The 27,930-nt window shown below is 37.0% G+C and overlaps 1 protein-coding gene and 1 long non-coding RNA gene across 2 annotated transcripts; one reads left to right on the forward strand and one right to left on the reverse strand.

Moving 5' to 3' along the window:
• Positions 1 to 143: 143 nt before the first annotated feature.
• thsd4 (thrombospondin type 1 domain containing 4) lies at positions 144 to 27,860 on the reverse strand. The gene is given in 19 exon segments (XM_077713000.1): positions 144 to 353; positions 435 to 579; positions 1,556 to 1,735; positions 1,810 to 1,901; positions 8,079 to 8,160; positions 9,094 to 9,267; positions 9,336 to 9,540; positions 10,506 to 10,635; positions 10,706 to 10,905; positions 10,907 to 11,001; positions 11,581 to 11,756; positions 13,163 to 13,367; positions 18,953 to 19,089; positions 19,733 to 19,835; positions 22,016 to 22,310; positions 24,220 to 24,470; positions 25,995 to 26,061; positions 26,134 to 26,191; positions 27,543 to 27,860. Coding segments are annotated over 18 exon segments (2,712 nt in total). The 5' UTR covers positions 26,163 to 26,191; positions 27,543 to 27,860; the 3' UTR covers positions 144 to 207.
• Positions 3,400 to 8,009, forward strand: LOC144194147 (uncharacterized). Its single transcript, XR_013325844.1, has 2 exons — positions 3,400 to 6,054; positions 6,132 to 8,009. It is a non-coding gene; the product is annotated as an uncharacterized LOC144194147 (long non-coding RNA).
• Positions 27,861 to 27,930: the final 70 nt, after the last annotated feature.

Raw genomic sequence — 27,930 nt, forward strand, 5'->3', positions numbered from 1 at the left:
TGAAATGCTACCTATCCAATTGGGTAAATCATTCAAATATAAGCAAAGCGATCCAAATAACCAGTGTCCTTAAATCAGCCTCAGTACTTCTCTGACCAATAACAAAAAATGCAATCAAAAACCAGGACTAGCCTTTCTCCGATTTCCTCCATTTCTTCCGACAGGTGAGCCCACACAAATGTTCCTCCTTCCTGTCCCCAGTAAGTGTTAGCTCCGCCCCCTGTGGACCGTAGTGTACCTGCGGGTTTGACGTGAACAGGATGCGCAGCAGGTTTTTTTGTAGTAGTCGTAAACACACAGGCGAGCCTGGACCACCACGTTACAGTTGTAGTAGTCATCTTTGCAGTTATCGTCTGTGAGGGAGATTTTGGCATCAGTTAAGGGATAAAGCTAATAAATTAGTGTTTTTGTTGTTTTTTAAGGGGGAAACCAACCTATTTGAGGGACGCAAGTCTGGGGGTTGCAGTCTTCTCGTTCGGATGGTTTGAGATGCTCTTCGCAGCTGTTGCTAGGTTGGACGTCGTCGGATAGGCAACGTACTTCGCGAACACGGAATCCTCCTTCGCATGTTTTGGAGCACTGAAAGAACCAGAAAAAAGTATTTGATCAACTCATACATTGAAAAGGACTATTGTTATGTTGATTGGTGTTGCTAGAAATTGTTGGAACTATTATAGATGATAAAAAAGTACCATATTTAACTATACGGTGCACTTAAAAGTCTTAAATTTTCTCCAAAATCGACAGGGCGCCTTATAGTCCAGTGCGTTTTATATATGGACCAAAACTAAAATTGTGTTGACGATAAAATAAAATAAATGAGTCGATAGGGTACATAACATGCTGCATCTTTTTTAACATTGCGTCCTTTGTGTGGGTAAAATACAAAAATAGCACTCGTTACTGACACTGAGGCTAAAAATGCGATGCGCCATATAGTCGTGAAAATACGGTATTAAGAAAGAAATACAGGGTGTTTCAAACTGTTTGACCCCATTTTGTAGGCCAATAATTTTAGGAAATTTTCTTGAAATGACCTTAAATTTTCGCAGCTTGTGTAGAAACATTTCAAATTTTTATGTATAACGTTTGCCATTTCTGTTAGAAACGCAAATGTGGAAAACCCCTTTTTGAGAAAGTATTTACTGCCAAATCTGAATTGAAGTGAATGTTTTTTCTTAACCTTAAAAAATAGAAATGCTAAACATTACACACAAAAACTTTTTTTTTAAACGTTTCTCCACAAACTGTAAAAATTTGAAGTCATTCCAAAGAAAATAATCAAAATTGCTGGCCTGTGAAATTGGGTCAAACATTTTGGAACACCATGTACATAACAACTTGCTTACAAAACCCTCTTCTAACATTACTTCAACTTTTCTTGCTACCCGTTCTAATTCAAAAACAGCAATCGCCTGCAACACCGTCATTTTTGAGCCTAAATTAAACTCCATTTCCACCCTAGAGCTTAATTCCTAATAGACCAAAATGAGTTAAAAAAAACAAGGAACTGGAACAAAAAAGAATCCCATTAATTCCAAAAATCTTCACTTACGGCGCTCCAATCGGTGTAGTACCACTTTCCCCCACAGGCTTTCACATGACAACTTTGCTGACTTAGCGGTCTATCCAATGACGAACACTCATACTGGGGTACCACAGTCGTAACATGGCGCGACCTTCTAAGACACACGACCTCACGTTGGTGGCTGCCTGAGCCGCATTCTGCAGAACACTGCAAAAAAAAAATATCATTCTTGCATAATAAATACTACAAGTCCCACTTTTGGTCAGACGGTAATTTCATACCTGACTCCAGGGACCAGTGAACCACTCCATAGCATCATCGCAAGGACCATGGTTGCACATTTGCGAGTCGGGAGGCCGTTCATTGCCGCAACCTGTGAAATATATTTGTATTCTTATATTTAGTCTTGCACCCTTTTCACTATGATGTATTAAGTTACTAGAATAGAATTTAATTTACACCTATTGGTTAAAATGTGCACTACACCTTTTGCTTTCCACCTCCTTCATTTGTATTAACGCCTCCCATTTTTATGACTTGTCTCTAATAAAACCAGGTTGTTTGTAGGGAGTCGCCAGGAATTCCAAACGGTCATTCAGGAAGATAGACTATCTTTCTGCTCTGGCTACACTGGCGTCCTCCTTCATATGAAGTGGTTTAAATTCTCATCACGACTGGCTGTGTGTTTCCTCTGCTCCGATATTATTGAATGTATATGGTCTTAAACCTGACATTTTCTGGTGCCGAAAACCCCGGAGATTCATTTCTGAATTTCTCGGACCGCGGTGGACTGAAGGCCAAGAATTACTGACGTCAGCCCTCTTACTTTGAAAGAGGGGGCATTTCGGTCGATCGCGGCCCGTTTGAAGAAAGGAACCCGGCCGGAGAAAAGAGGAGACAGGCAGACGGTAAGGGCATTTAAAATTTATATATAACAAGGCTGGTGAAATCCCGTTTTTCCATTCGAACGAGTCGTGGAAAAACGCTCCAATAGTGGGAGATAAGGGATGCATACATGTGAGGATTACGTATGTCGTTAAAATTGAAATAGAAACGTAAGGTATGCACGGATGAATGCTTGGTCGGCCAACTGAGTATTTCCATGAAGTACGTCGGTGACGTGACGTTTACTTTAAGGCGGGAGTAAGAGTCCCCCTTTTTTGTTAAAAGGATTTCACAGATTGTTCAAAATAAGGGAAACCTTCCAAAAATAATGCACCCGATGAGTAAAAAGCGCTAAATAAAAGTAATCTTTATATAGAGATATAATAAAAACGGAAGTACGCCGTGACGCGCGCAGGCCTTGCGAAATAAAAGAATAACGGTTATAAAGTCGACGTAGACGGATAAATAGGATAATAACGTTATTAGTTGGGACGTCCCTAAAAAATCCTAAAGAAATATATTAATAGAGTAACATTTGACCATTGTTTGGAAAAAGTTCAAAAAATCTTCAAACAAAAGAAAAGTTGCAAAAATGGGTTTAACAAACAGCAAAGAACTCTCAACTAACATGAAGTTTATGCTGAAGCATTTTCCAGGATAATTGCACATATATGAAAGAGTGGAGGAAGAATAAAGACAAAGGGTGCGGGGGAGAAAAGGGCAAAGCACATGTGAAGAAAAAATGGCTGAGCCGAGGACAAAGGAAAAATGGCGGCCAAATGGAGTGAAAAAAGCCTTTTTTCCCTAACCCATCCCAAAACTCGCCAGCATGACAGGTCTGATGGATGCCAGGCCTGCTAAATGACAGTGCCCCCCTACTATCCCCCCTCTCGTACCAGGCACGGGGGGGGGGGGGGGGGGGGGGGGTCCCTCTTGGAATGCCAGACTAGATGTCTCAGGTTACATCGCATCAACAATAGCAGAGGCAGATAAGAATGTAGAAGCAGAGGAGACAGAAATAGCATTCATCCAAATTATTAATGATATCAAACGAAAAGAAAACAATGCAGAAATGGCATTGATCCAAATTATTAGGTAAAGTTTAGATAAAATAATTAATTTAGGAAAGCATGATTTCTCTGGGATTATGTGAGCATCATAGATCATTCAGTGCACGGAATGATGTATCTCGCTCGCCTATTAACAGATGAGATATGCTTTAGCGCAAGTCATATTAATGACTATTAGAATATAACGGATTGCATAGGCATCAAACAATTGATGGCAACCAAATGCCATTAACCTCGTTCTTTTGAGAACGATTAGTGCTGATAGGACAGCAAAAGGTGGTTAGCTGCCAATAAGCCCTTTTCAGGGATGGCGCTCTCCACTAGTGATAAAAAAAAAAAAAAATGCAGACCACTGATGTCTGATTATGAATGCGTGTGAGCGTGAATGGTTGTTTGTCTTTTTGTGTTTTTGTGTTTTTGATTGGCCATCCACCAAGATATAATTGATCCCTTAGATATCAAGGTGGAAAAGGATTTAGCAAATTGGAATCAATTTCTGAAACTGCCAATAAGCCCTTTTCAGGGATGGCAGCGAAGGATTGGAAATTTGAAATCAATTTCTGAAATCGCCAATAAGCCTTTTTGGATGGCGATGAAAAATCAAGGAAAATTGTTTAGTCCAAAGAAATTTTTTGATGATAATGCATTGAATTGGAGGAACAAATCTGCAATGCGAAATTTTGAAGCACTGAGAAAAACAAAAACAGTGCATCATATGAAATTCCAAAGTACCATTGATTTATAGGGATAATGGCATCCAAATTGTGTTAACGGATTAATTGACTGAATTGACAAAATGTTTCAGAATTTCGTTACCATACCAAACGCCATTATTCACTACACGATTGGAGCTGAATGATGAGTCTAATCTGGCTATCTGTATAAAAGAAAAACTTTAAAGAAACACACTAATTTTGAGTTAGCAGAAGAAGTCTGTGTTTTTCAACAGGAAACATGGAGAAGACGCACGAGCAACCCAAAATGAGAACGTCCGCACAACTGTTGCTGACCAAACAGCAGACATGAAAATAGCGGAGGATGCAGATCCATCTTTGCACTGTAAGGAGGTTCTCTCAGTTGAAACGTTTGAGGAGACAGGTAAGATAAGCTTATTGACGCGATCAGACGTAATGGAAAGCATCCAATATTGATTGGAAAGATTATTGCTCGAGGAGCAATGCCATAAACCATAAGGAACTTTTATATTGGTTTTATTGTCTCCATAAAAAGTGAAAGCGTTTCAATTGAGAACAAACCTTCTTACAGATTTTTAAAGTAAACAATTAGAGAGAAAAGAGAGACTACAATGGATAGATATGTAACTAAATTTTGATTTTATGCCAGACTATTGGAAAATGTTGATCAAGAAAGTTTTAAAGGAGATGATTGGCAAACTCCAAAGACAATGGAATGTTACATTTGATAAAAAAAAAAACTACTAGTTTGGGATATTTTAGAATTTTCAAACAGCTGAGATAAAAGTGCAACGCAATACACATTGTTAATTGAATTGGGACTTGATTAGTATGCAATTTATAAGCAATGAGTTTTAATGGCTCTAAAAGACAATTATGCTAGAAAATATTAACCCTAATAAACAAGGGGTGGTTACAGTTTAGTGGGTTCAATTCTTTTCAGAATTATAAATGTCTACATTTGTTTCTGGATATTAATTGATGTGAATGTAACTGTTGCAGAGAGCGGGAAAGCTGTTTTCCTGAGGAGAAGGCAGCCTGGTTTGCTCTATGTATTCTTCATATTTTTAGCATGATTAGTTAATTTGTGTAATTGCAGGAAAGGAAAAAACAAATATAGTTATTGATCTTAACAAGGAAGCAGCAATCAAAATAGAATACCAGCTAGCATATTTAATTTTGACTGATAAGGCATATAGTTAGAAATTAATTAAGATTGTTATGATTTTTGTTAATTGGGATTTTAAGCCCAACCACATAGCGGTAAGAAAATGTTAAGCACACGCTGAAGACAACGACAGAATACAGCAGCTAAAGCAGCAGCAGAAAACACCAAACAGCATACACAACAAAAACTGAGTCGATCTAAAAACTGTGTTAATTGATTTAAAAACACTGCACCATAGAAAGAAAAGATGCATAGATACATGAAGAAGCAGAACAGTCAGCCTATCCACAGCTAAAGGCCTAGCAGGCCTACCAAAAAATATTCCAAAGTTGTGCCATGGAAGGAGCCATGTCTCAACAGGGGGGAAGATGGACATGGCAGAGCATGTGTTCCATGTCCCAGAGGTCTAAATACCTACTTTAATTTTTTTTGTAGATACTGTTTAATTTGTTACAGAGGGTGTGCGGGATAGCCTCGGGCCCAAGCAGGTGCAACGGGGAGACAAAGTTGGAACCTTCACGAGGTGTCTCCTGAGAGGCCGCCCGTCGCCGCCTTCGAATTCGACTACTACACACCTTCGGCTAGCCCCCGGATGAACTAATGTGACTGAGGGTAACCCCTAGACGCCTGGATGGCCTAACAACAACAACAATAACAACAACAAGTGCAACGTCCAAAAGAGCGTGGGACTTGAAGAGCGAACAAATGGTACAATAAGACCAAGAAACCGATAAACTTGTCCAAAGAACATGTAAGCTGCCGTGATCTTTTTGTCTATCCTGCAGGAGGTGGTGAAGTCTGGTGACCAGAGCCTGATTTGAGTCATAAAAAGAAAGTCCTGGTCCTCGCCACGTTGGGAAGGCCCCTTCGTGGTTTAACTCACCACCCCCACCGCAGTAAAGATTGCTGAGAGGTCGACGTGGATTCACCAATCCCAAATCAAAGTAGTTCGAGACAACGGTGACTCTGAGTAGACTGGAAATCGGGCGGTTGCAAAACCCTTGTCCGTGAAAAAATCATCTGACGTCTACTCACCTGCCACGAGCACCTTTCACCTAACCTTGACCTCTCATAGTTTTTACACCCTCACGCAGAAGCCAAAATGAAATCAGTTGCCACCCCCATCACTGTGACTGTACTATCAGTGGCAGCCTGGGTGTGGCTGAATGCCCCGCCCCCAGAGATTCGAGTCGAAAAACGAGACAATGCCGTGCTGCTGTCACAGAGGAAAGTGAAGTGGTATGAAAAGAGCAATCCAAATAACCACTTTGAAGAAAATATGTGGTATCATTTCATGGTATTTCAGACAAAAACTAACTGGTGTGAATGAAAGTTGTTATGTGTGTAGCCGTATACCCATTTCCACAGGTATCCTGATATCCTGAATTCACTGGGTCTAGGTGTCACTTTTAGCACATCTGCAGTGATGCAGGTGGTCCAAAATGCATTCCTTTGAAGGGGAGTGAACACAACAGTAAGATATGTAAGATCAAAGTCAGTGGAATTCAAACCACGTAATTCAATCTGGGGCAGTGATGTTCCTGGTGACCATAAGTTGTGGTCCACCCCCCCAGAAAATCATTCTGTCACTAACTTCCCAACTTGGACATTGATTTGTTACATGAGTGTTCATTAACCAAACTTTTAAAGCCCTACATGGTATAGCAGATGAATTAAAAGCCCTTAGAGAAATGGAGTTGCAAGACCGGACGGTCCTAGATTTGATAACAGCCAAGGATGGAGGTGAGTGTGCCATAGTTGGAGAGCACTGTTGCACCTTCATCCAAGATGGAACCGGTGACAAAGGTAACATAACTCGTGCCATAGCTGAAATGAAAATCTTAGCCAACACCATGGCCCAAGATCACTCAGCCGTAATTGGTATCACTGTGGTCGTGGTTACCAACCGGATCATGGTTCTCTATTCAGATTAAATTTGCAACTCCCTTTCTTGCGGTTTTACTTCTATACTGTATCTTTTCAATGTGTGTAATCCTTGGTATGAAAGTTATGATTCAAAAACCTAACCAGCACACGCTGGTAGCTTACAGCGACATGCAGTATCACCGTGTGGCATGCCGTGATGAAGATTCTCCCATCATTTTACGAGTGCCGGTATGTCGAGTCTTCCGGGTAATTGTACATGTCTTAACTTCAAAACTGTGTTCGCTCATAAAGAGGGACGCAGAGGAATTTTCTTAGATAACCTTGAATTACCTCACGTTTTTCACCTTTGCCTTCACAAATGATTTTGTTATTTTCCATACCCTGTTGAGTGACTATTGATGATATTTGTTTTCTAAAACCTGCAGAGGAGGGATATAGATTGATGAAAATGAAAATTCTTTCAAAGTAACTTCAGGGGGAAATGTGAAATATATTTGTATTCTTATATTTAGTCTTGCACCCTTTTCACTATGATGTATTAAGTTACTAGAATAGAATTTAATTTACACCTATTGGTTAAAATGTGCACTACACCTTTTGCTTTCCACCTCCTTCATTTGTATTAACGCCTCCCATTTTTATGACTTGTCTCTAATAAAACCAGGTTGTTTGTAGGGAGTCGCCAGGAATTCCAAACGGTCATTCAGGAAGATAGACTATCTTTCTGCTCTGGCTACACTGGCGTCCTCCTTCATATGAAGTGGTTTAAATTCTCATCACGACTGGCTGTGTGTTTCCTCTGCTCCGATATTATTGAATGTATATGGTCTTAAACCTGACACAACCCTCTAGTGGGAGGCTACTAACATGACCAGTAAGGCACAGGACCCCCCGCGTACGTACGCCTGTCCCACACTCTGCAGAACACTAGAAGACAAAAAGAACTACAATGTTGACGCACTACTGGTCATTTCGCATCTGTAGTGATTTCTCCCAAAATAAATTAATTGGAGTTAAATGATATGAGGATTAAAAAGAAAATTATTGGGGAGGAGCATAAACTGAGTGTAATTATATTTCTATATAGGACTGGTGTCAAAGTGGCGGCCCGCGGGCCAAATTTGGTCCGTTGCATCATTTTTTGTGGCCCGGGAAAATAAATCATGAGTTCTGACTTTCTGTTTTAGGATAAAATTTAAATTAAGAGTATAGATGTAAAAATAAATTTCCTGATTTTCCCCCTTTTAAATCAATAATTGTAGTTTTTTTTAGCATTTTTCTGTGTTTTTAGTTAAAAAATCTTTTTGTAAAATCTTAAAATATAGTTTAGGATCTATAAAATATTGTTTAGGATCTATAAAAAAAACTGAATATTCAGGAGTTTTGAACCAGTTCTTTTAATCTATTTATTTTTAAAAATCTAAATATATTTATTATATATATTATATAAAATAAACAATGTTTTAGATTTATAAAAAAACTGAATATTCAGGTATTTTGATCCAGTTTTTTTAATCAATTTATTTTAAAAAATCAAAATATTATATCTATTAAATATATATTATATATTATATCAAATAAACACAGTTTTAGATCTATAAAAAAACCTAAATATTCAGATATTTTGATCCAGTTTTTTTGAATCAATTTATAAAAAAACATCAAAATATTATATCTAAAATAGTCCAGCCCACATCAAATCAAGTCCACATTAATCCTTGTACCCTGCCATTGGCTGGCTACCAATTTACCGTGTCCATAATTACCTGGCATACGTTCCAGCACCCCCCAGAATAAGCTTTACGTAAAATGAATGAACAAACAGCCATTAAAAGACAGCAGATTGCTTAGGTGGATTACCTTGGTGCCCCAGTCTGTATAGAACCAGCTCTTAGCACACGCCCCCATGTCACAGTTCTCCACATGGGCGGGTCTTAAGTTGACATTACACTCGGCATCCGGGACGAAGTCGCCCACGTTGCTCAGGCAGCGGACGTCCCGCCATCTTTGGCCAAGGCCACATGGTACCGAGCACTAGGGAAAATGTTAAAACTACCATGAGTGGACCTTGAGAGTGGGTCATCTGGACGTGGGTAACTTACGGCGCTCCACTCCGAGCGGATCTGCCATTCGCTACAGATCTTGGCCTGGCACGTGCCAGAAGTCTCGGGTCGCTCTAAGTGCTGGCAGCGCCCGGCGTGGACGTTGTGGGTGTGGTTGGCGTACGCTTGGCGACAAAGGACTTGACGCTGTTGCGTACCCAGGCCGCAGGTTTTGCTGCATTCTGACCATTCGCCGATGTCCCAGCTGAGAAATTTGTGCATTAATAAGCGGAGCGAAGTAATAAAATGATACATTTATTCATAGAAGAATGCAATATAAGGTTTTGGGGGATTTTTATGTTAAAATGAGGGCAAAAATGTTACAATTTAATGCAATTATTATACCGTGTTACAGTGATAGACTGATTTCCGAGCTGACCCAAAACGCACCTCGTTGAGGAAAAAGTAAGCGATGAAAGAGCAGTTTCGTAGGAAATATGAGCAAATGTGCAAATAAAGGTTGAATTATTAACAACAACAAAAAATCTCAATGTCTATGTTGCCAGATTGGGCGAACCTCCTGCCGTATGAGTGAGTTATATTTCCGGTGGGATTGATTTGGAGTCTTCCTGATCTGGCAACCCTGAGGTACAGAAAGCAGTTAAAAAGTAAAGCTTCATCCTCTCCTGAAAAGCCTTTTTTTTTTAAAGATGCTGTAAACAAACGACTTAACTCGTTGACGACTGCCTTTGGATACCACACTTAAAGAAATACAGTAATACCTCGATTATCACGGTTAATGTGGACCAGACATGGTCGTGATAATCGAAAAACCACAAAGTAGGGTCACCCTTATTAAAAAAAAAATATATATATATATGTATATTTTTTACTTTAGTGCTGAGTCCAAGTAGCAAGAGTAGCTTCTGGTTATGATTTCTGCGTGAATTTTCCCATTTTTATAAACTTAAATAATAAAAATAATAATAATATTTATTAAAAATGTATTAACATTTTTTCCCAGGGTCCTAGTAACAAGCGTGGATTTTCACATTTTTATAAACTTAAAAAATATATATATATTTTTTTTTTAATTCCCAGAAAAAAAAATCTGTGATGTAGTGAAGCCACAATAGTTGAAGCGTGAAATAGTGAGGGATTACTGTTTACTGTTTTAAAGACAGAAAAGAACTGCAAATAGAGAATAAATGGCGTAAATTCTGAACTCACAAGGCAGGGCAGGCCTCGACGTTACACGCTTCTTCCTGCGGAGTTGGTTGACTATTTCTGTCACAAAGACCCTCCTTAACCTGGACCTGCTTTAGACGGTGGACGCAGTGGAAGATTGGATTCCTGAAACCTGAACACCAAAAAAAAAAAAGGTTTTAAAGGGAAAAAGCCTCACTTTTTAAACCAAACAGGATTCTTACCTCTACCACAAGAGGCGCTGCACTCGCTAAAGCCGGCCATCTTCCAGGTGTATTCCCGTTGGCGGCGTGGCGCCTGGTTGCCATGGCGATAGGGCGGAGACCCGCCATCGGTTGGATCGTAGTTCCCCCGTCGGGAATTGTCGTGAGCCGTTTGAGGCTCGTTTGCGCTGTGCTCTAAAAAGGATGATTTTGGGTAAATGTGACCTATGTGGGTAACGTCTTTGTTTACCCTTTGGCGTCTCTGTGGTGATCAGGTATTCGTAGTGAACTCCCGGGTTGGGCTGCTGAAAGATCATCTGAAGTAGAGAATTACCAAAATGAACAGATACAATAAAAAAACATTGGGAAAATGATGGTCTTTACCAAAGTTCCCTTTAAGCTCAATTGCGCACTTTTTTTTTTATCTATCTCATTTCTTATCTATCTAATTATTTATTTATTTATTTATTTATTTGATTGTTTATTTATTTGATTGTTTATTTATTTGATTGTTTATTTATTTGATTGTTTATTTATTTATTTGATTGATTATTTATTTGAGTGTTTTTTGAGTGTTTATCTATTTGAGTGTTTTTTGAGTGTTTATTTATTTGATTGTTTATTTATTTGATTTTTTATTTATTTAATTTTTATTTATTTTTTTTTTTATTTATCAAATTTTTTATTTTTTTTATTTTTTTATTTATTAAATTTTTTATTTATTTAATTTTTATTTATTTATTTTTTTGCTTATTTAATTTTTTACCTATTCCATTATTTATTGATTTATTTTTTTTATTTATGTGTTTATTTATTTGTGTATTGATTTATTTATGTGTTTATTTACTCCTTTTTTTGGCCTGTCTTTCTGCCCAGACCAACGAAAAATTACTCACATAAACATCCAAGATCTCATTGGTGGGACCCTCGGCGAGCAAGGACTCCCCGGCCGTGTTGCTAATCTCATTAGGTCGGCGATACGTGAACGTGGTGCCGCCGCCCTCGTACTTGCCCGGCCGGTCGATGGCCCAATTCCCGTTGACGATTGACCGTCCTGATCGGCTCTTGAGAGCTGCATAAAGCAGAAAAACGTTCATAAATAGCCAATGTTGTTTTCTCATGGAAAAATATGATAGAAAAGTGAGTTCCAGAGGGGCAAAAATAAGTGTGAAACAACAATCTTGTAGAATTAACAACAATAACTATGAATTAGAAAGTGCAGAATTAAGGGAAACTTATTAAATAGGTCCAAAGTAAGTCGGTGCAATGAAGGGTAGGGCGAAGAAAAGATGGTGTATGATGACAATCGATATTAAGCACAAAATAATGTAAAAACTTATTGTACAAGAAGGTTTAAATTTAGTGTAATGTAAGGATTAAAACTATTTTCATTGTCTGTATAGGAATCTAAAGTTTATGTTATGTTACGAGAGCATCCGTCTAGTTTCTCTCTTTCCCCGCATTGTACTGAATAACGTCTAATTTTAATATTAAACATCATAACCACTAGTTATTATTTACTCTGTTAGTAGATGGTAAATCACAACCAATGAAAAAAATATATTTTTCCATTGTAATATCTTGTTTTTGGGTGTTTTTTTCTCAGAATGTAGGAACAAATTAATTTGAATTTCCTTCATTTGTATGGGGAACGTTGATTTGAGATATGAGCTCGGTCCCGGAACGCATTGAGCTCATATCTCAAGACATAACTGTACATTAGCGAAGTTGGAGGATTTTTTATTTTTAAATCCTAATTTTTGGCAGACATTTTGACCCCCAAACTCAATGGATTAAGCACAAGAGACAACTAAAAATGCATTAAGAGTGGAACATAAGACTTGTAAAAGACTATTTGGATGGAAAAAAAAAGCCACCTGGGATGGCTTTACTCATGAAAAATCCATTAAAAAACCTTGTTCTTTTCCACATTTCCAACCTTTCTAATATTTTCCAATTGTTCATTATTGAATGAATAGCCTGCTTTGGTGAATATTCATGACTAAGTACTTTTAAACAATAAAAAAAAACACGCTTGGAGGTCTTTTAATGAAAGTGTACTTTCATTGAAGTATGTGGTTACTGTGGTAGGGTCTAAATTGTATTTATGGCTTTACTACCATGTTGGAAGTCTGGTTCTCATTAAAAAAGAGCTGCTTTAAAAAAATGGTTAATGGTTTTGGGTGAGTAAAATATGACTATATTCCTGAATAATATTTCAATTGAGTGAGGCTATTATTGATGATTTCGCAAGCTATACCTGCAGTAGAGGTTTTATAGCCATAAAATAGTTTTTGAGAGTTGGATGGATTTGCTGAAGGCGTAGCTAGGACATTCGCGAACCGCCACTAGACTGTACTAATAAAAACTCACTGATTATCAGTGGAAATCGACAATTATCGCTATAATCTATGCATTCATATTTGTTGTTTTCTGACAAAACACTTTTTCAGGGTAGAAAATAAAAAAAATGCTCACCTAGGTAGTTGCGACTCTTGGCCATCTCCGTCACGTTGATATTGGTGGCTCCCGGCGGGATCTCAGTGATCTTGTGGTATCCAATTTTGGTCAGAGGGCGTCGGAAGAGTCCCGACACAAGCTGGCAGGTGGCGTTGTTACCACCGCACACCCCGCATTTGTCCATTACTTTCCCAGAACCCAGAAAGCCATCGCAGCCTAGACTCTGAAAGGAAAGGATTTCTTATTATTCACAGCACTATTTAGGTAATGACAATTGAATGCATCATTTTGGGAATATTTTGAAGGGAAGACAAAAGCAAACAACCCTCGATAGGTTGGATCTGACAGTCAGGGTGGAGGCGGGGCCAATAGAGCCAACCCGGGAGAAGAAAGGTATCAAAATTTAAAACAAAATAAGAATTAAGTTTAGTGTAAGGTTAGATTAAACTTATTTTTGAGTGTGTCTACATTGTAATCCAAGTTAATTTAAATTTGGTAATGTTACCAGCGCGTTGCCGTGCAAAACGTCTCTCTCAGTGCATTGTGGGAAATGGATTTCCATTGCAATTGGTTGGAATAAATTTCATCCACAACCAAATTCACACACACACAAATAATAATAAATAAAATAATTATTTATAAATATTTTATTCATTTTTAATATTATGTCCAATTTTGGAAAAATCAGCTTATTAAAAATACTGTTTAAAACTAATCAAAATGGATTCTTCCAAATCCCACCAAATTTCGCCAAAAGTTAGCCAAATTTTATTAACCTGCCCAATCTGGCAACACAGCATGACAATTGAATCATATCCGGCATTTTCAGTCAGCAAATGATCAAGAAACAAATAAAAAAGTCCCCTTAAAGAGAAAGAATGAAAAAACAGCAATGAAAAGCTGTTCGTGACACGACCAGACGTAAAGGGCTTTAAAGCGTCAGACTAAAATCCATCACCCCTCACGCGGCACGAAGGCAGCAGTCAAACCTTCATCTCGTAAAAAAAAGTAAAAAAACGCTGACATGAGGTTATTCGCGGCTACTTGGACGGAAACAATGCGTCTCAATGGAAACATGTGCTGTGATTTATGGAGCCTTTATCGGATTTGTCGATAAAAATCTCCAAAAAGCGTCCAATGAGTGGAGGCTCTTTACAGGAAGAACTGCGACAACTCGCAAAGTCACTTCAATGATTTTTTTTTTTTATAAATGCTAAACTTTTCAACTTTGCAATGACAAGAAACACATAAATTGCCAAAATAAAAGCATCTTTTCAGATTCCAAATCACCTCTACTTATGAAATTAATTGGTTCCAAGACTTTTTTCGTAACTTGAAATTTTCGTAAGTAGAAGTGTAATTTATATGTAAATTCGCCATTAAAACTCGGATAAACAGCAAAAAAATATTCAGGAATGACTAATAAAAGTATCTTTCCAGATTTCAAAGTACCTCTACTTATGAAATTCATTAGTTCCAAGACTTTTTTCAAAACTTGAAATTTTCGTAAGTAGAAGTGTACTTTATATGTTAATTCCCCATTAAAACTCGGATACACAGCAAAACATATTCAGGAATTAATAATAAAAGCATCTTTTCAGATTTCAAAGTACCTCTAATTATAAAATTAATTAGTTCCAAGATTTTTTTCTTAACTTGAAATTTTCGTAAGTAGAAGTGTACTTTATATGTTAATTCACCATTCACACTCGGATAAACAGCAAAAAAATATTCAGGAATTAATAATAAAAGCATCTTTTCAGATTTCGAAGTACCTCTACTTATAAAATTCATTAGTTCCAAGACTTTTTCGTACCCTGAAAATTTCATAAGTAGAAGTGCACTTTATATATAAATACCCCGTTAAAACTCAACAGCAAAACATATTCAGAAATGAATAATAAAAGCATCTTTTCATCAGGGAATCAACCTCAACTGATTAATGGATAACAAGATGGAGCCACAATCTTATATTTTACCACTTATTTACGATCCAGGGGTGGAAGATGACGTTTTAGTGGCCGCGATGGGATTTTGCCGATCTTTTTCGCGAGTACAAACACAAATAAGATAAAATGTTTCCCTGCCAGCTTTGACGTCGCATCTGTTAGCGCCATCAACGTTCTCTTTGGAGAATTACCGCGTGACCGTAAGGAATGCGTAGCAATGGCCGAGTCTGGAAGTCGACTTAAATCTGCCGCCCACATGCCAGGATCACGTCACAAAACGCCGTTTTTGGTGGAGCGGCGTCCATGCTAACCGCTAAACGAGGCCGCTAATAAAGCCACTCGTGCTAGGAGTTGTTATCACCATGCGTTGCAAAAAGTCTACGACTATAAAAACATGTTTTTTTTTTTAACTTCTGTTTTTTATAGTTGCAACTTGGCAACCCACTTTAAAGGCATTTGAAATTTCCAAACATATGGTAAACATATTTGAACGCACACACAAAAATAAAAGCCCGAAATGTAAATAAAACATCTTGATATAGATATGATAGATATTTGTGCATGCTTTTGGTGCTGTTATCTGATTGGACGGTACTTTCGTGGGAGTTTTGAGTGAAAGCTGTGGTCGATAGCAGCCTGATTTGTGAATGTGATGATTAGTTTGTTTGTTTTATTTTGAAAATATGACTAGAAAGTGCATTGTAAACTTATTGGAATGAGTAAATATTCTTATATTCATTTTCTAGACTACTCACAAGGGTTGCGAAGGGTGCTGAAGCTAACTATGCGCAACGCCCTAAATTGGTAAAAAATCATGGTGAAATATGAGGCATGTGAATAATCTGTTCTAGTCCACAAAAAAATTAATTAATAAATCACGCTAGTACGATATGTTGGTCCCTTATTAAACTGATCAATAACATGATTAAAATATATAAGAAGTAATTGGTAATACCTTGAAAATATTTTTATTTATTTACCCATTTATACCCACATTACCAAAACAACCAAAAGCTATTTTAGGTGAAATTGTATTTCCGATCTTAATTAGCCAACAAAGCCCCCCGACATGAACCTCATAGAAAATTTTGGGTGTCTTGATTTGTAAGATGGTAGTATTAGAAGTATTTTTTACTGCAATTGCGATAAATAAATGCATAAAAAGAATAGAAATGTAGGGTTTTTGAGACCTATTCAATTCATTAAAATATATATATATAGATAAATACATTAAAAAAATATATATATATTAGTAATTTCTGTATATTTTGATCTAATTTCCCTAAATTAATTACTCCAAACCAATCTGACATACATGTAAACCTTCATATCAATTATATTCCATCTTTCAAAGTAAAACTTCATTGAAATCCCCTCCCACCCGCAACTAGCTCCAGATTTATGACCAAGGGGGTGTCTTTTAAGACCCTCGCACACTTGCACTAACGACCTCTGACCCTTCCCATCGTCAATCAAACCCAGCTGAGGAACTTCTCCAACTTTGATGCTGACCTCCTGATTCCATCTGGCCCTAATTAACTAAAACAAAGCACTTGCACTACCGGATTCTTCCAGATTTCCAAGAATAGCCTAAAAAAATCAGGTCCTACCTTAAACCTTGGCTTTCCCTGCACATGGAGGCCGGACAGCAGCAGCAACAGGGTCGCTACTGGCAGCATTTTCCCCAAAACGTTACAGTGCAAACTGCACTCAGCATCACTTACAAGACCCCCTCCCCCTATGAAAGGGGGAGGAGGGATAGGGGTGAAGGATTATGGGAGCTTTTATTAGAAGCAAGAGAAAGGTTGGAACTTAAAATGGACATATTTTGGGAAATAATCCAACGAGATCCAAGTACCGGACCTCTGTGGAGGTTGCAAGTTCAACCCGGGCTTGCGTGGGTTTTCTCCGGGTACTCCAGTTTCCTCCCACATCCCCAAAAACATGCTGAGATTAATCTAAAGTATCTAAATTGCCATTTTCTATGAATAATTGTACATTTTGTGTGCCAACCACCAATTCTAAGTCTCCCAAAATCAGTTGGGATAGGCTTCAGCACCCCCTGTAACCCTTGTGAGGATAACCGGAACAGAAAATGAATGAATGAATCCAACGTAACTTTTCCAGCCAGGTAATTATGATGAATTAGTATATTTTTATCGCCCTCAAAAGGCTTTGTACATTTCTTAAAATACCACAAGATGACAGTAAAGGGCTACTTTAGCTTCAAAAATTCACATAATGATGTTTTCTTTGTCACTAATGGTCGCCATATTGCTCCAAAATAAGATTTAATGCCTCCAAAAACTAAGAGCAATTAATTCTTTAAAAAATACATGATAGGTTCTAGTTTTTTTTAACAATCTGACTACTTTGTTGAATAAAAAGTCCCAAGTAGTGCATTTTATGATCCTCCCACATGACAGTTGGTTTCCTCATAATGTTGCAGTGGGACTTCATTCTCAATAACGACGTCAAACATGCTTTTTTTCATCTTTTTCCAGAACCAAAGCGGACCACCTTAAGCAAAACCAGTTCCTCGCAAAGTTCCAAACACGTTTCTTAAGTTTTTCTGAGTGTGCATAACATAATCTTCATTTTTTTAACTTTGTTTACATATGTTTACTCAGCTGCCACTCGCAATTCCACCCTATAAAAACCATGTTTTTGCATTTTTTACTCATTTTGATGGCTAAGTAAACACCCAAATATGTCAACATCAACAATACTTGTTATAATATCTCCTGAAAATAATCATTTTGTAATTTTACAGCCATTGGAATTATTCTAGCGTGTTTTTTAAATGTGTTTTCTTGTGAATTAACGTATCAGAAGCAAGTGTGTGCAGTGATTTTTTTACTGGAAATCGCTTTTAAAAGTCTCAGCTTGACATTTAGTTGTAGTGATGCTTGGCACGTTCCCGTTAAGCCTCAGGAAGTTTTTTTTTTTTTTCAATTCTTTGGCGTCGTAAAAAGCTTGACATTCCCAAAATCTCTTTGGGGATTCATTCTTTTTGAAAAGTTTCATATCTGTATCCTTTCAGTACTTTTAATTAGAACTGATTATTGGTACTGCTAACATTTAAGCTTGATCAGCATAATGTGCTCTTTCTAGTACGTCTTCATTAAGCCCAGACATGGGCAAACTATGGCCCGCGGGCTACATACGGCCCGCTAGGCGTTTTAATCCGGTCTGCTGACTTTGTCCAAATGTTGTTGTTTTTTTTCCCCCAAGATGGCGCCATCACGCGGAAACCAGTGGCTGTAGCTGTGTCCACTTTTATTTGTTTTTTTTGTGTTTTACAGCCCTTCTATCATTTTTTTAAATGACATTTTAATATTTCTTAATACATTCCATTTGACCTTACTTTGTACTTTATACTTTTTACTTTAATGATGAGTGATGAGTATGTTAATACTTTAGTCCTTTTTCCTGTTTATGTTTCATATGTACTGTTAACAGATGCACTTTTTTATTTGTATCGTATCTTGTGCTGACTTGACCCATATAAAATGTCCTGATTTTCCACCCTTTTAAATCAATAATTGAAATTTTTTTTAATCATTCTTTTCGTGTTTTTAGTTCAAAAATCATTTTGTAAAATCTAAAAATATATTTAAAAAAAAGCTAAAATAAACATTGTCTTAGCTCTACACAAAACTGAATATTCAGGGATTTTAATCCAGTTCTTTTAACATTTATAATTTTAAAAAATCTAAATATTATATCTAAAATGTTCCAGCCCACATGAAATCAAGTTGACGTTAAAGCGGCCCGCGAACCAACCCGAGTCTGACACCCTTGTACTACTCCAAAACATCTCTTAGTCCTACTACCAAAATAGAAGAAGTCATCTTACCTTGCACTTTCCGGCGACACATACAGAAGAATCGTCGGGTCCACACGGCGTGCCGTCAATCACTTTGTCGGCCAATCGTACGTAGAACCTGAAGCCGGCAGCCCGACAATTGAGCTCGCAGTGTTGATCTCCAGCAACTACATGCACATGTTAGAAATACATCTTCAACTTTATATTGATATTAATCTGAACAGACATTTTTTTTAGATTTTCTAGCTATACCTCATAGATTTTTTGGGGGGGAAAATGGCTAAATTGCTACAAATCATTCGATTAGCATTTTTCTTTAAATAATTTGTTTAGTTTTTATTAGTTTCATTCATTTTTTTATTAATTTATTTGTTATTTGTCAGAAGCCAGAATTGCAAAAAATATAATAAACTCATTTTTAAAATTTGTATTTTTCCAATTTGTAAAAATATGTAAATATAGGATTAGAGTGGGTTTAACTCATCCTTTAAATATTCATTCATTCATTATTTAAACCGCTTATCTTTTCAAGGGTGCTGGAGCCGATCCCAGCCAACTATTTGGCACCAAACATAGAAAATGTCATCCCATTTTATTTTTTTAATCAGTATGCATTTACAACATACTAATACTTTATTTTTATCAATTTTTTTTAAAGATCCAATTCCATTTTACACAGTACGAAACATCGATTCAAGTTTTTAGTACTTTGCTGCCATCTCTAGGCAGTTTTGTCTAATTCTCAAAGCCACATTGGTTTTCTATCCAACTTATTTCCTTAATATTTGCTTTTTTGTTCTTCTTATTTACCTTCATTAAAAGGCTCCCAATCGTACAGTCTCCCCATGAATGGCTTCTTGTTGTGTGTGGAACACTGGACAGCTCGTATGTGTTTGCTGGATGTGGGACAATCCTATAAAAAATGACAATTATGAATAATAATAATCCAAAAAAGCATGAGAAACCAATTTCTTTTGCAAAAAAAAAATCCATTTAACTACCATATTTTCACGACTATAAGGTGCACCGCATTATAAGGCGCACCCTCAATGAATGACATTTTTCCATATATAAGGCGCACTGTATGATAAGGCGCACTGTATGATAAGGCGCACTGTATGATAAGGCGCACTGTATGATAAGGCGCACTGTATGATAAGGCGCACTGTATGATAAGGCGCACTGTATGATAAGGCGCACTGTATGATAAGGCGCACTGTATGATAAGGCGCACTGTATGATAAGGCGCACTGTATGATAAGGCGCACTGTATGATAAGGCGCACTGTATGATAAGGCGCACTGTATGATAAGGCGCACTGTCTATTTTGGAGAAAATGTAAGACTTTTAAGTGCGCCTTATAGTCGTGAAAATACGGTACTTGCTATTGACTTCCAGGTATTCACTACTTTACAGTCACCTCTAGAGCCAGCCATTGTTGATGTTTTGGATTTTTTTGTATACAATCTTGCAGTGGGGGAGGAGCTATATGAGGGAAGATTTTGTAAACTAAGATGGCATCTGCATATTTAACAGTATTGTTTCTGTTCAGGCGTTTGTACTTTTTTAATACCCGACAGTGGTGGTTTTTCGTTTTTGTTTTTTTCCATATATAAGGCGCACTGGATTATAAGGCGCACTGTCTATTTTGGAGAAAATTCAAGACTTTTAAGTGCGCCTTATAGTCGTGAAAATACAGTAATGTCTTCATAATGGTGTCTATAAAATCCTAATTGCTAAAGAAGGTTAAAAAAAGTTTAAATATTCATCCCTTAGCCTTAAATAAATAGACACAAAGATGTACATGGATCTGTTGTTTACCTCCAAAAGGGGTTTGCTTAGGTTACATGAACACAAAAAAAATGTAATTAATCAAGTAAGAAGTAGAGAAGTTAATAAACAGGAAGTTGAGGTCAGTCATCGATCAGGTTGCTGTTAAAAGACGACCTCACTGACGCCTAACAAGTCTAAACAAGACTGGACTGGGATTTACTTTATGCTCGTGATGTTAGACAGAAGCAAGGGGGTGTGTTTTATTTAAGTTTTTTACTTTTTTGGGGGGTGTTTAGTGAGTCACTTTAGCTGGAAGGCAATTACGAGAATTCAACAATTAAATTAATGCAAGAAAGGAATTTAAAACATATATATATATATATATATATATATGATAATTCTTATCATTTTAAACAGACATTAAATACTATAATGCCTGAATTTTAAGACATTTCAGACCACAATTTGAATCTAAATCAAAGATGAAACTCTAATAATCAAATAAATAAATAAGTATGCCAAATGTAAATGCCAATTTTTTTATGATCTACGTTCCTAACCTCAAGCGGTAGAAAATGGGTGGAACCCGTGTATTTTTAGCCTTTTGTTACATTAATACTTCAAAGACAACTCAACCTGAAACGCCTATTAACTCATTCACCACCAATTTGGCATGTAATATATATCATTTTCACAAAGTATCGTATTTTCTCGCATATAAGTTGCCTCCACGTATAAGCCCCACCCTTAAAATTGCCTCAAAATCGTTGAATTTGACAATTTCTCTCGTATAAGCCGCCTCCTGATTTACAATTCCCCCTTCCATATTCGTGGTTTTAATAGGGAGTACAAATGTTACTTTTAAAGGAAAATCTTTAGAAAATAATTTTCTTCACATTTTTCAACTTTCAGCCAAAGATATACATTACCATATTTTCTCACGTATAAGCCATACCCTTAAAATTGCCTTAAAATCCTTGAGTTTTACAATTTCTCGCGTATAAGCCGCCCCCCTGATTCACAATTCCCCCCCCCCCTATTAAAACCAAACAAATGTGTAACTTTGAAGGGAAAAAATCTTAAGAAAAATCATCGCACGTGGTATTTCTGAGATATTAAAGGGACCATTCCAAATAGACAAGTTCCAAAAAGAAGTCAGGTGACCACTACAACCAGGAAGTGTGTTTGTAGTGGTCTAGTTTGTCATCCTTAGGTAAGATGGTGGCGCCCTGACAAGTGAGTTTTTTCACGTTTTATGCAAGATACATGTTTTTTTCTTGAATTTCATTCATAGACATCAAAACAAATAGATTTTTGTACCTTCTGGTTACATAGTCTATGATGATGGTGTTCTCCTGTACAAGATGAAGCCGGCAGTGACTGGTAGGTTCCAAAATCCTGTCCATCAGAGGGACGCTCCATCTGGTTCGGCTGGTAGAGTGGCGCCCAGTGGGTTTGAGTGTAGGGTCCTCTATGATCAAGGTGGGGTGACTTGGAGCTACCATGATGATGGGGGGCGCTGGAGCGTCTTTGTCTGATAGAATGAGGCTGTCGGAGCCTTCCATAATCTTGCATTGGAGTTCTTCCATAGCCGTACCTTCCTGGGATGATCCTCCTGAAGATAGTTATTGTTAAAATCTCAATAGACTGATATACAAAGCTCCAACTTTCTTATTTACTGTATTTTCTCGCATATAAGCCGTATTTGTAACTACAAAAAATGATGAGTGAATCAAGGGTATGGCTTATATGCGCACAAGACTTAATAAACTTTTTTTCAGTAGTAGATGTCAGCAAAGTAATATTTGCTATTTGTTGGTTATTTTCTGTTTTGCAGTAAGAAAACAACCATTACTGGATGGATTAATTTCTTATGATATTGACCCTAATAATGTGATTTTGATTCATACAGTATCTCAGAAATACCATGTGTGATGATTTTATTTAAGATTTTTCCTTCTAAGTAAAACATTTGTACTCCCTATTAAAACCATGAGTATGGATGTGAAAATTGTGAATTAGGGGGCGGCTTATACGAGAGAAATTGTAAAATTCAACGATTTTAAGGCAATTTTCACGGGTCGGCTTATACACGAGAAACTGTAAAATAGTAAAATTCAACGATTTTAATGTAATTTCAGGGGGCGACTTATATGCGAGAAAGTGTAAAACTCAACGATTTTAGACAATTTTATGGGTCCGGCTTATATGCGAGTTTTCTTTTTGGAGGCTGTGTTGCTATCTATACACTTTACAACCCTGGTTGAGGGGGAAAGTATTTTGATGGAAAGGAGCCAATAGAGTCCCCTGAAAAAGCACCCCCTGTTGCTCAGCTGTCAGCGTGATTTCTTTAAACAGGAAATAGTGTCATTCCTATAGCTGCCAAGAACTGGTTGACTTTTGGACTTTCTTTAAAGAGGAGTTTAGCACAGGTTTCAAAAGGAGAGAAGGATGGGGGTTGGGGTCCCTACAGCCCATCGCACCGACCCTAACAAAGTCACTTCAAGACCTGATGTCGGTTTGAAGTGGAGATGAATCTAAAGAGGAAGACTGGTGTTTAGAGAAGTGTCTTAGAGAAAGAATTACAAATGCTTAACTGTCTTTGACGTTGACAAAACAATGTCAAAGTGATTGTAAGTTGTTTGTTTGTTTGTATTTCATGTTTACGAAAAAAAAACGATTTGCATGCGGTTAAATACTAAAATGGAAAAACTGGACATAAGGGTCGATATTTTTAAAGTAAATGAAAACCAGAAAGCCTATCCTGAAGACCCTATTTGATGCTTACCAACACAAAACACATTGAACAGTACTTATATTTTAAACTCCCTCTCTTAGATATTAAACTTTCTCTACTAGATATTAAACTTTCTCTACTAGATATTAAACTCTCTCTCTTAGATATTAAACCCTCTCTCTTAGATATTAAAGATATCTCAGATATTAAAGAGATCTTAGATATTAAACTCTCTCTCTCTTAGAAATTAAACTCTCTTAGATATTAAACTCTCTCTCTTCGATATTAAACTCTCTCTCTCTTAGATATTAAACTCTCTCTCTTAGATATTAAACTCTCTCTCTCTTAGAAATTAAACTCTCTCTCTCTTAGATATTAAACTCTCTCTTAGATATTAAACTCTCTTAGATATTAAACTCTCTTAGATATTAAACTCTCTTAGATATTAAACTCTCTTAGATATTAAACTCTCTTAGATATTAAACTCTCTTAGATATTAAACTCTCTTAGATATTAAACTCTCTTAGATATTAAACTCTCTCTCTCTCTCTCTCTCTTAGATATTAAACCCTCTCTCTCTCTTAGATATTAAAATCTCTCTTAGATATAAAACTCTCTCTTAGATAATAAACTCTTAGATATTAAACTCTCTCTTAGATATTAAACTCTCTCTCTTAATGTCCGAGCACCCAAATAAAGCCTGAGATTTCCCCGTCTTTAGTGTTCTTTGATTGTTTGGTTATTCAAAGACCACTAATTGTCTTTAAGGTCCAAAAAACAAGAGTACCTGTGTCCACCTGACATGTTTTTCTTCCTCTCGTGACCACCGCCATCTCGATAGATGGAAAACGAAGGCTTCAAGGCTGAAATGACATGGCCTCCAGTCAAGGGAGGGGACGCCCTCAGACATGGTCTCTTCTGCTCTTGGACACCACCTCCACATGTCAAGGAGCATTCCGTCCAGGTCCCCCAGGATCCCCAGGACCCTTGGATTCCTGCGGGGTTCTCCTTAAAGTCTTCTGAGGACCTCTGAGGAACCTGAGGGTCCGGAGAGAAAATGTCAAATTTTGCCTTCTTACTGGAAGTTGGTTAAGTTCAGTTTTAGTTTTGACTGCCGTTCAGGAGTAAAGCATGCAGGGGGGAACGTGGCACCAGGCCCCTAGGCTTTATTGTGGCTTGACGTGGAAAGACTGCTTTTTAAAGAAACTCCATTCATAGACTTTTCAGAGAAGGGAACGTCGGGGAATAGTAGGCTGTCAATCTTGAAAGGCTGCATCGCAATCGTCTTTGATGTTTAAGAGAATAGGTTTATAGAGTTCGTAATAATGTTTGATGTTCAGCGCATTCTGGGAGAAGAAAATTTGAGGCTTTCAAATTTGTTCAATAAAAAAGGCAGAAATACACCCTATTTCAAATGTTAGTACCAAAAGAGCACAGTATTTTTTAAAGCCATATCTCACTTTGAATAGATGACAAATGCTAACTATTGTTTTTCAAGTAGTGTTGCACCAATACCACTGGTTGCCCCACCCAAGATGGCTGCCAGCTACAAAAATGATACTAGGATCAATATCAGTGCTGGGAGTGCTAGGCAGTATTAAAAAATAGAATGTAACGAGGAGTATTTTTTATATCTAATTTCCAAACAGCTGGTTGCCCCACCTAAGATGGCTGCCAACTACAAAACCGATACTTGAATCAATATCAGTTCTGATAGGGCAATAAAACAATGCCATCCAAACTAAGGAGTATTAAAAAAATAGAACTTGACAATGCACTAACAAGTATTTTTTAGATCTAATTTCCAACCGCAAGCTGGTTGCCCCACCCAACATGGCTTCCAACTACAAAACCGATAATAGGATCAATATCAGTGTTGATGGGGCACTAAAACAATGCCATACGAACTAGGGAGTATTAAAAATAGAATGTGCCAATGCTCTAACGAGTATTTTTACATGTAATTTCCAACCGCAAGCCGGTTGCCCCACCTAAGATGGCTGCCAACTGCAAAACCGATACTAGGATAAATATCAGTGCCGATAGGGAAATAAAACAATTCCATTAAAACTAGAAAGTATAAAAAAACAAAACTTGACATAGCTATAACGAGTGTTTTTTAGATGTAATTTCCAACTGCTGGCTGCCCCACCCAAGATGGCCGCCAGCTACAAAATACTAGCAACAAATACCAATACTAAGATCAATATCAGTGCTGATAGGCCACCAAAACAATGCCATTTAGGGAGTATTAAAAAATAGAATGTGCCAATGCTGTAACAAGTATGTTTAAGATCTATTTTTCCAACCGCTGGTTCAATTCCAAGCAGAAAGTTCCGCTTGATTATCCAACTAGCATCGTCAACGGTAGCAAAAAAAAGTGCTCTCGCAACTTTCCACACTTTTTTGGAAGGCAGCAAAGAGGAGAATCCTTTCACCCGGCGAACAAAGGGCCGATTATGATGGTGCGTGCGGCGGCGCCGGTGCCAAGGCGACGTCACGGCATGTGCGTGCGTCCATATTCCACGTGCTCTTATACGCCGCAAATTGGGCAGGGCTCACCTTTCTGTGGTCCACCGCGTGTTGACACCTCGCCGCTTCCGAGCAGAAGAAGAATAATAGCGCGTCCCTGCGGAATTGCCAAACAAAAATTAGGATGAGGTATTAAAATTAAAAAATAAATGTTTTTTAAAAATAGTACCTGACAAGCCACGTGTGTCGTCTTTGCATTCTTGCTTTGTGTTTGGGAACAGTGGTCACTGTAGTGGACATGTATTCAAAAGTTAGCTTTAGTTGACTATATTTTTTGTATTATAAATCGCAGATGACAAAGAATAAACCATAGGTGTCAAAGTGGCGGCCCCGGGGGCCAAATCTGGCCCGCCGCATCATTTTGTGTGGCCCGGGGAAGTAAATGATGAGAGCCGATTTTCTGTTTTAGGATCAAATTAAAATGAAGAGTATAGATGTATATCAAATTTCCTGATTTTCTCCCTTTTATATTAATAATTGATTAATAATTAATATTTTTTTAATCATTTTTTTCAGTTTTTAGTTCAAAAATCATTTTGTAAAATCTAAAAATACATGAAAAAAATGCTAAAATAAACATTGTTTTAGATCTATAAAAACTGAATATTAAGGGCTTTTAATCCAGTTATTTTAATCCATTTGTATAAAAAAAATTAAGATTAAAGTATTATATCTAAAATAGCCTTGGAATACACTATGGACAGGAGAATAATGAGTAGCATTTTTGGCAAGGGAATTATTTTTAATCGTATTAGAAACCAATAATAAATTGATGTTAAAGTAACAATAGGAAAATGGAGAATAACAAGATACATCTGTTGACATAACAGTTTTTAAGATAACTATATTGAAAAAAAAAGTGGCTATCATTGTTCAGAGAGAGAAAAAAATCATAAGTCCCACCAGAGTATGGGTTAATTTGCAGATTTATAATTTTTAGAAATATTTTTGTATGTTTTTGATTTATTACAATTTAAAAAGATGTTTTTTTTCAAAAATTATTTGGCAATGAATTTGTTTTTGGAAAAATATATCATTATTTTATTGCTAATTGCCAAATACATGCAGTAATTGTATTGAATTAAATGATTTTATTGTCATTATACAAGTATGAGATTTAAATGTCATATATATGTATATTTATAATTTTATAACTTTTTTTAAATATTTTTTATAATGTATATTTATTATTATTATTATTGGTATTAATCCCAATTAGTCTTGACAATAAAAGTAATCGATTCAATAAATATATAATTGTGACTTTTTTCTTAAATATAAATCATACTCGTAGTTCATTCTTACCGAATTTTAAATAAATGTGCAGTAAAAACAAAAAATCTTAACTTAAAAATAGCAAATCACTTATTTTTGCTTATTTTTCTCAATGATTTTCCGTCAAACAAACAAATGTGAACATTAAAGGCTTCCGTTCAAGATTATTTACTGCAACCATCTGACATAATGAATAAAAAAAATAACCAAATATTGTTTCCTCAGTATGCAATGCGGACAAAAAAAGCACTCAAACAGTCTGCTCTTTTAAAATTACACATGAAATAAAGCATTTAAACTTACCTGAAAGTTGCTTTTAGTAGACTTCCAACTCCGGTAGTGTTTGAAAATAACACGTTCAGTCTGCAGCCTCCATGGACGCACACTTTTGCTCATTAAACCCCATTTTTGGCCCAAATTTTCGCTGTCCACCACCACAACTTTCCGCGTAGTACGAAACAAACATTGTGCATTTGTAAAAATCTCCTCCAGAAATCGGGAGGAGTTCCAAACAAGCGTCTGAAATCCTGCTCGCCTGCCTTGGTTGCGACTTTTACGCATTGATGAGCCTGAATGTGAAAGACACGAGGGAGCCATGCATAGGGAGTAAGTAGGACTCATAAGCGCCCTCTACTGGAAAGAAAACGTACACTTACTCATCAGTTGCTATTAAATGGCATTGATTTGTTAA

The sequence above is a fragment of the Stigmatopora nigra genome, chromosome 3 (genome assembly GCF_051989575.1).
Source record: "Stigmatopora nigra isolate UIUO_SnigA chromosome 3, RoL_Snig_1.1, whole genome shotgun sequence".
NCBI classification, from domain to species: domain Eukaryota; kingdom Metazoa; phylum Chordata; class Actinopteri; order Syngnathiformes; family Syngnathidae; genus Stigmatopora; species Stigmatopora nigra.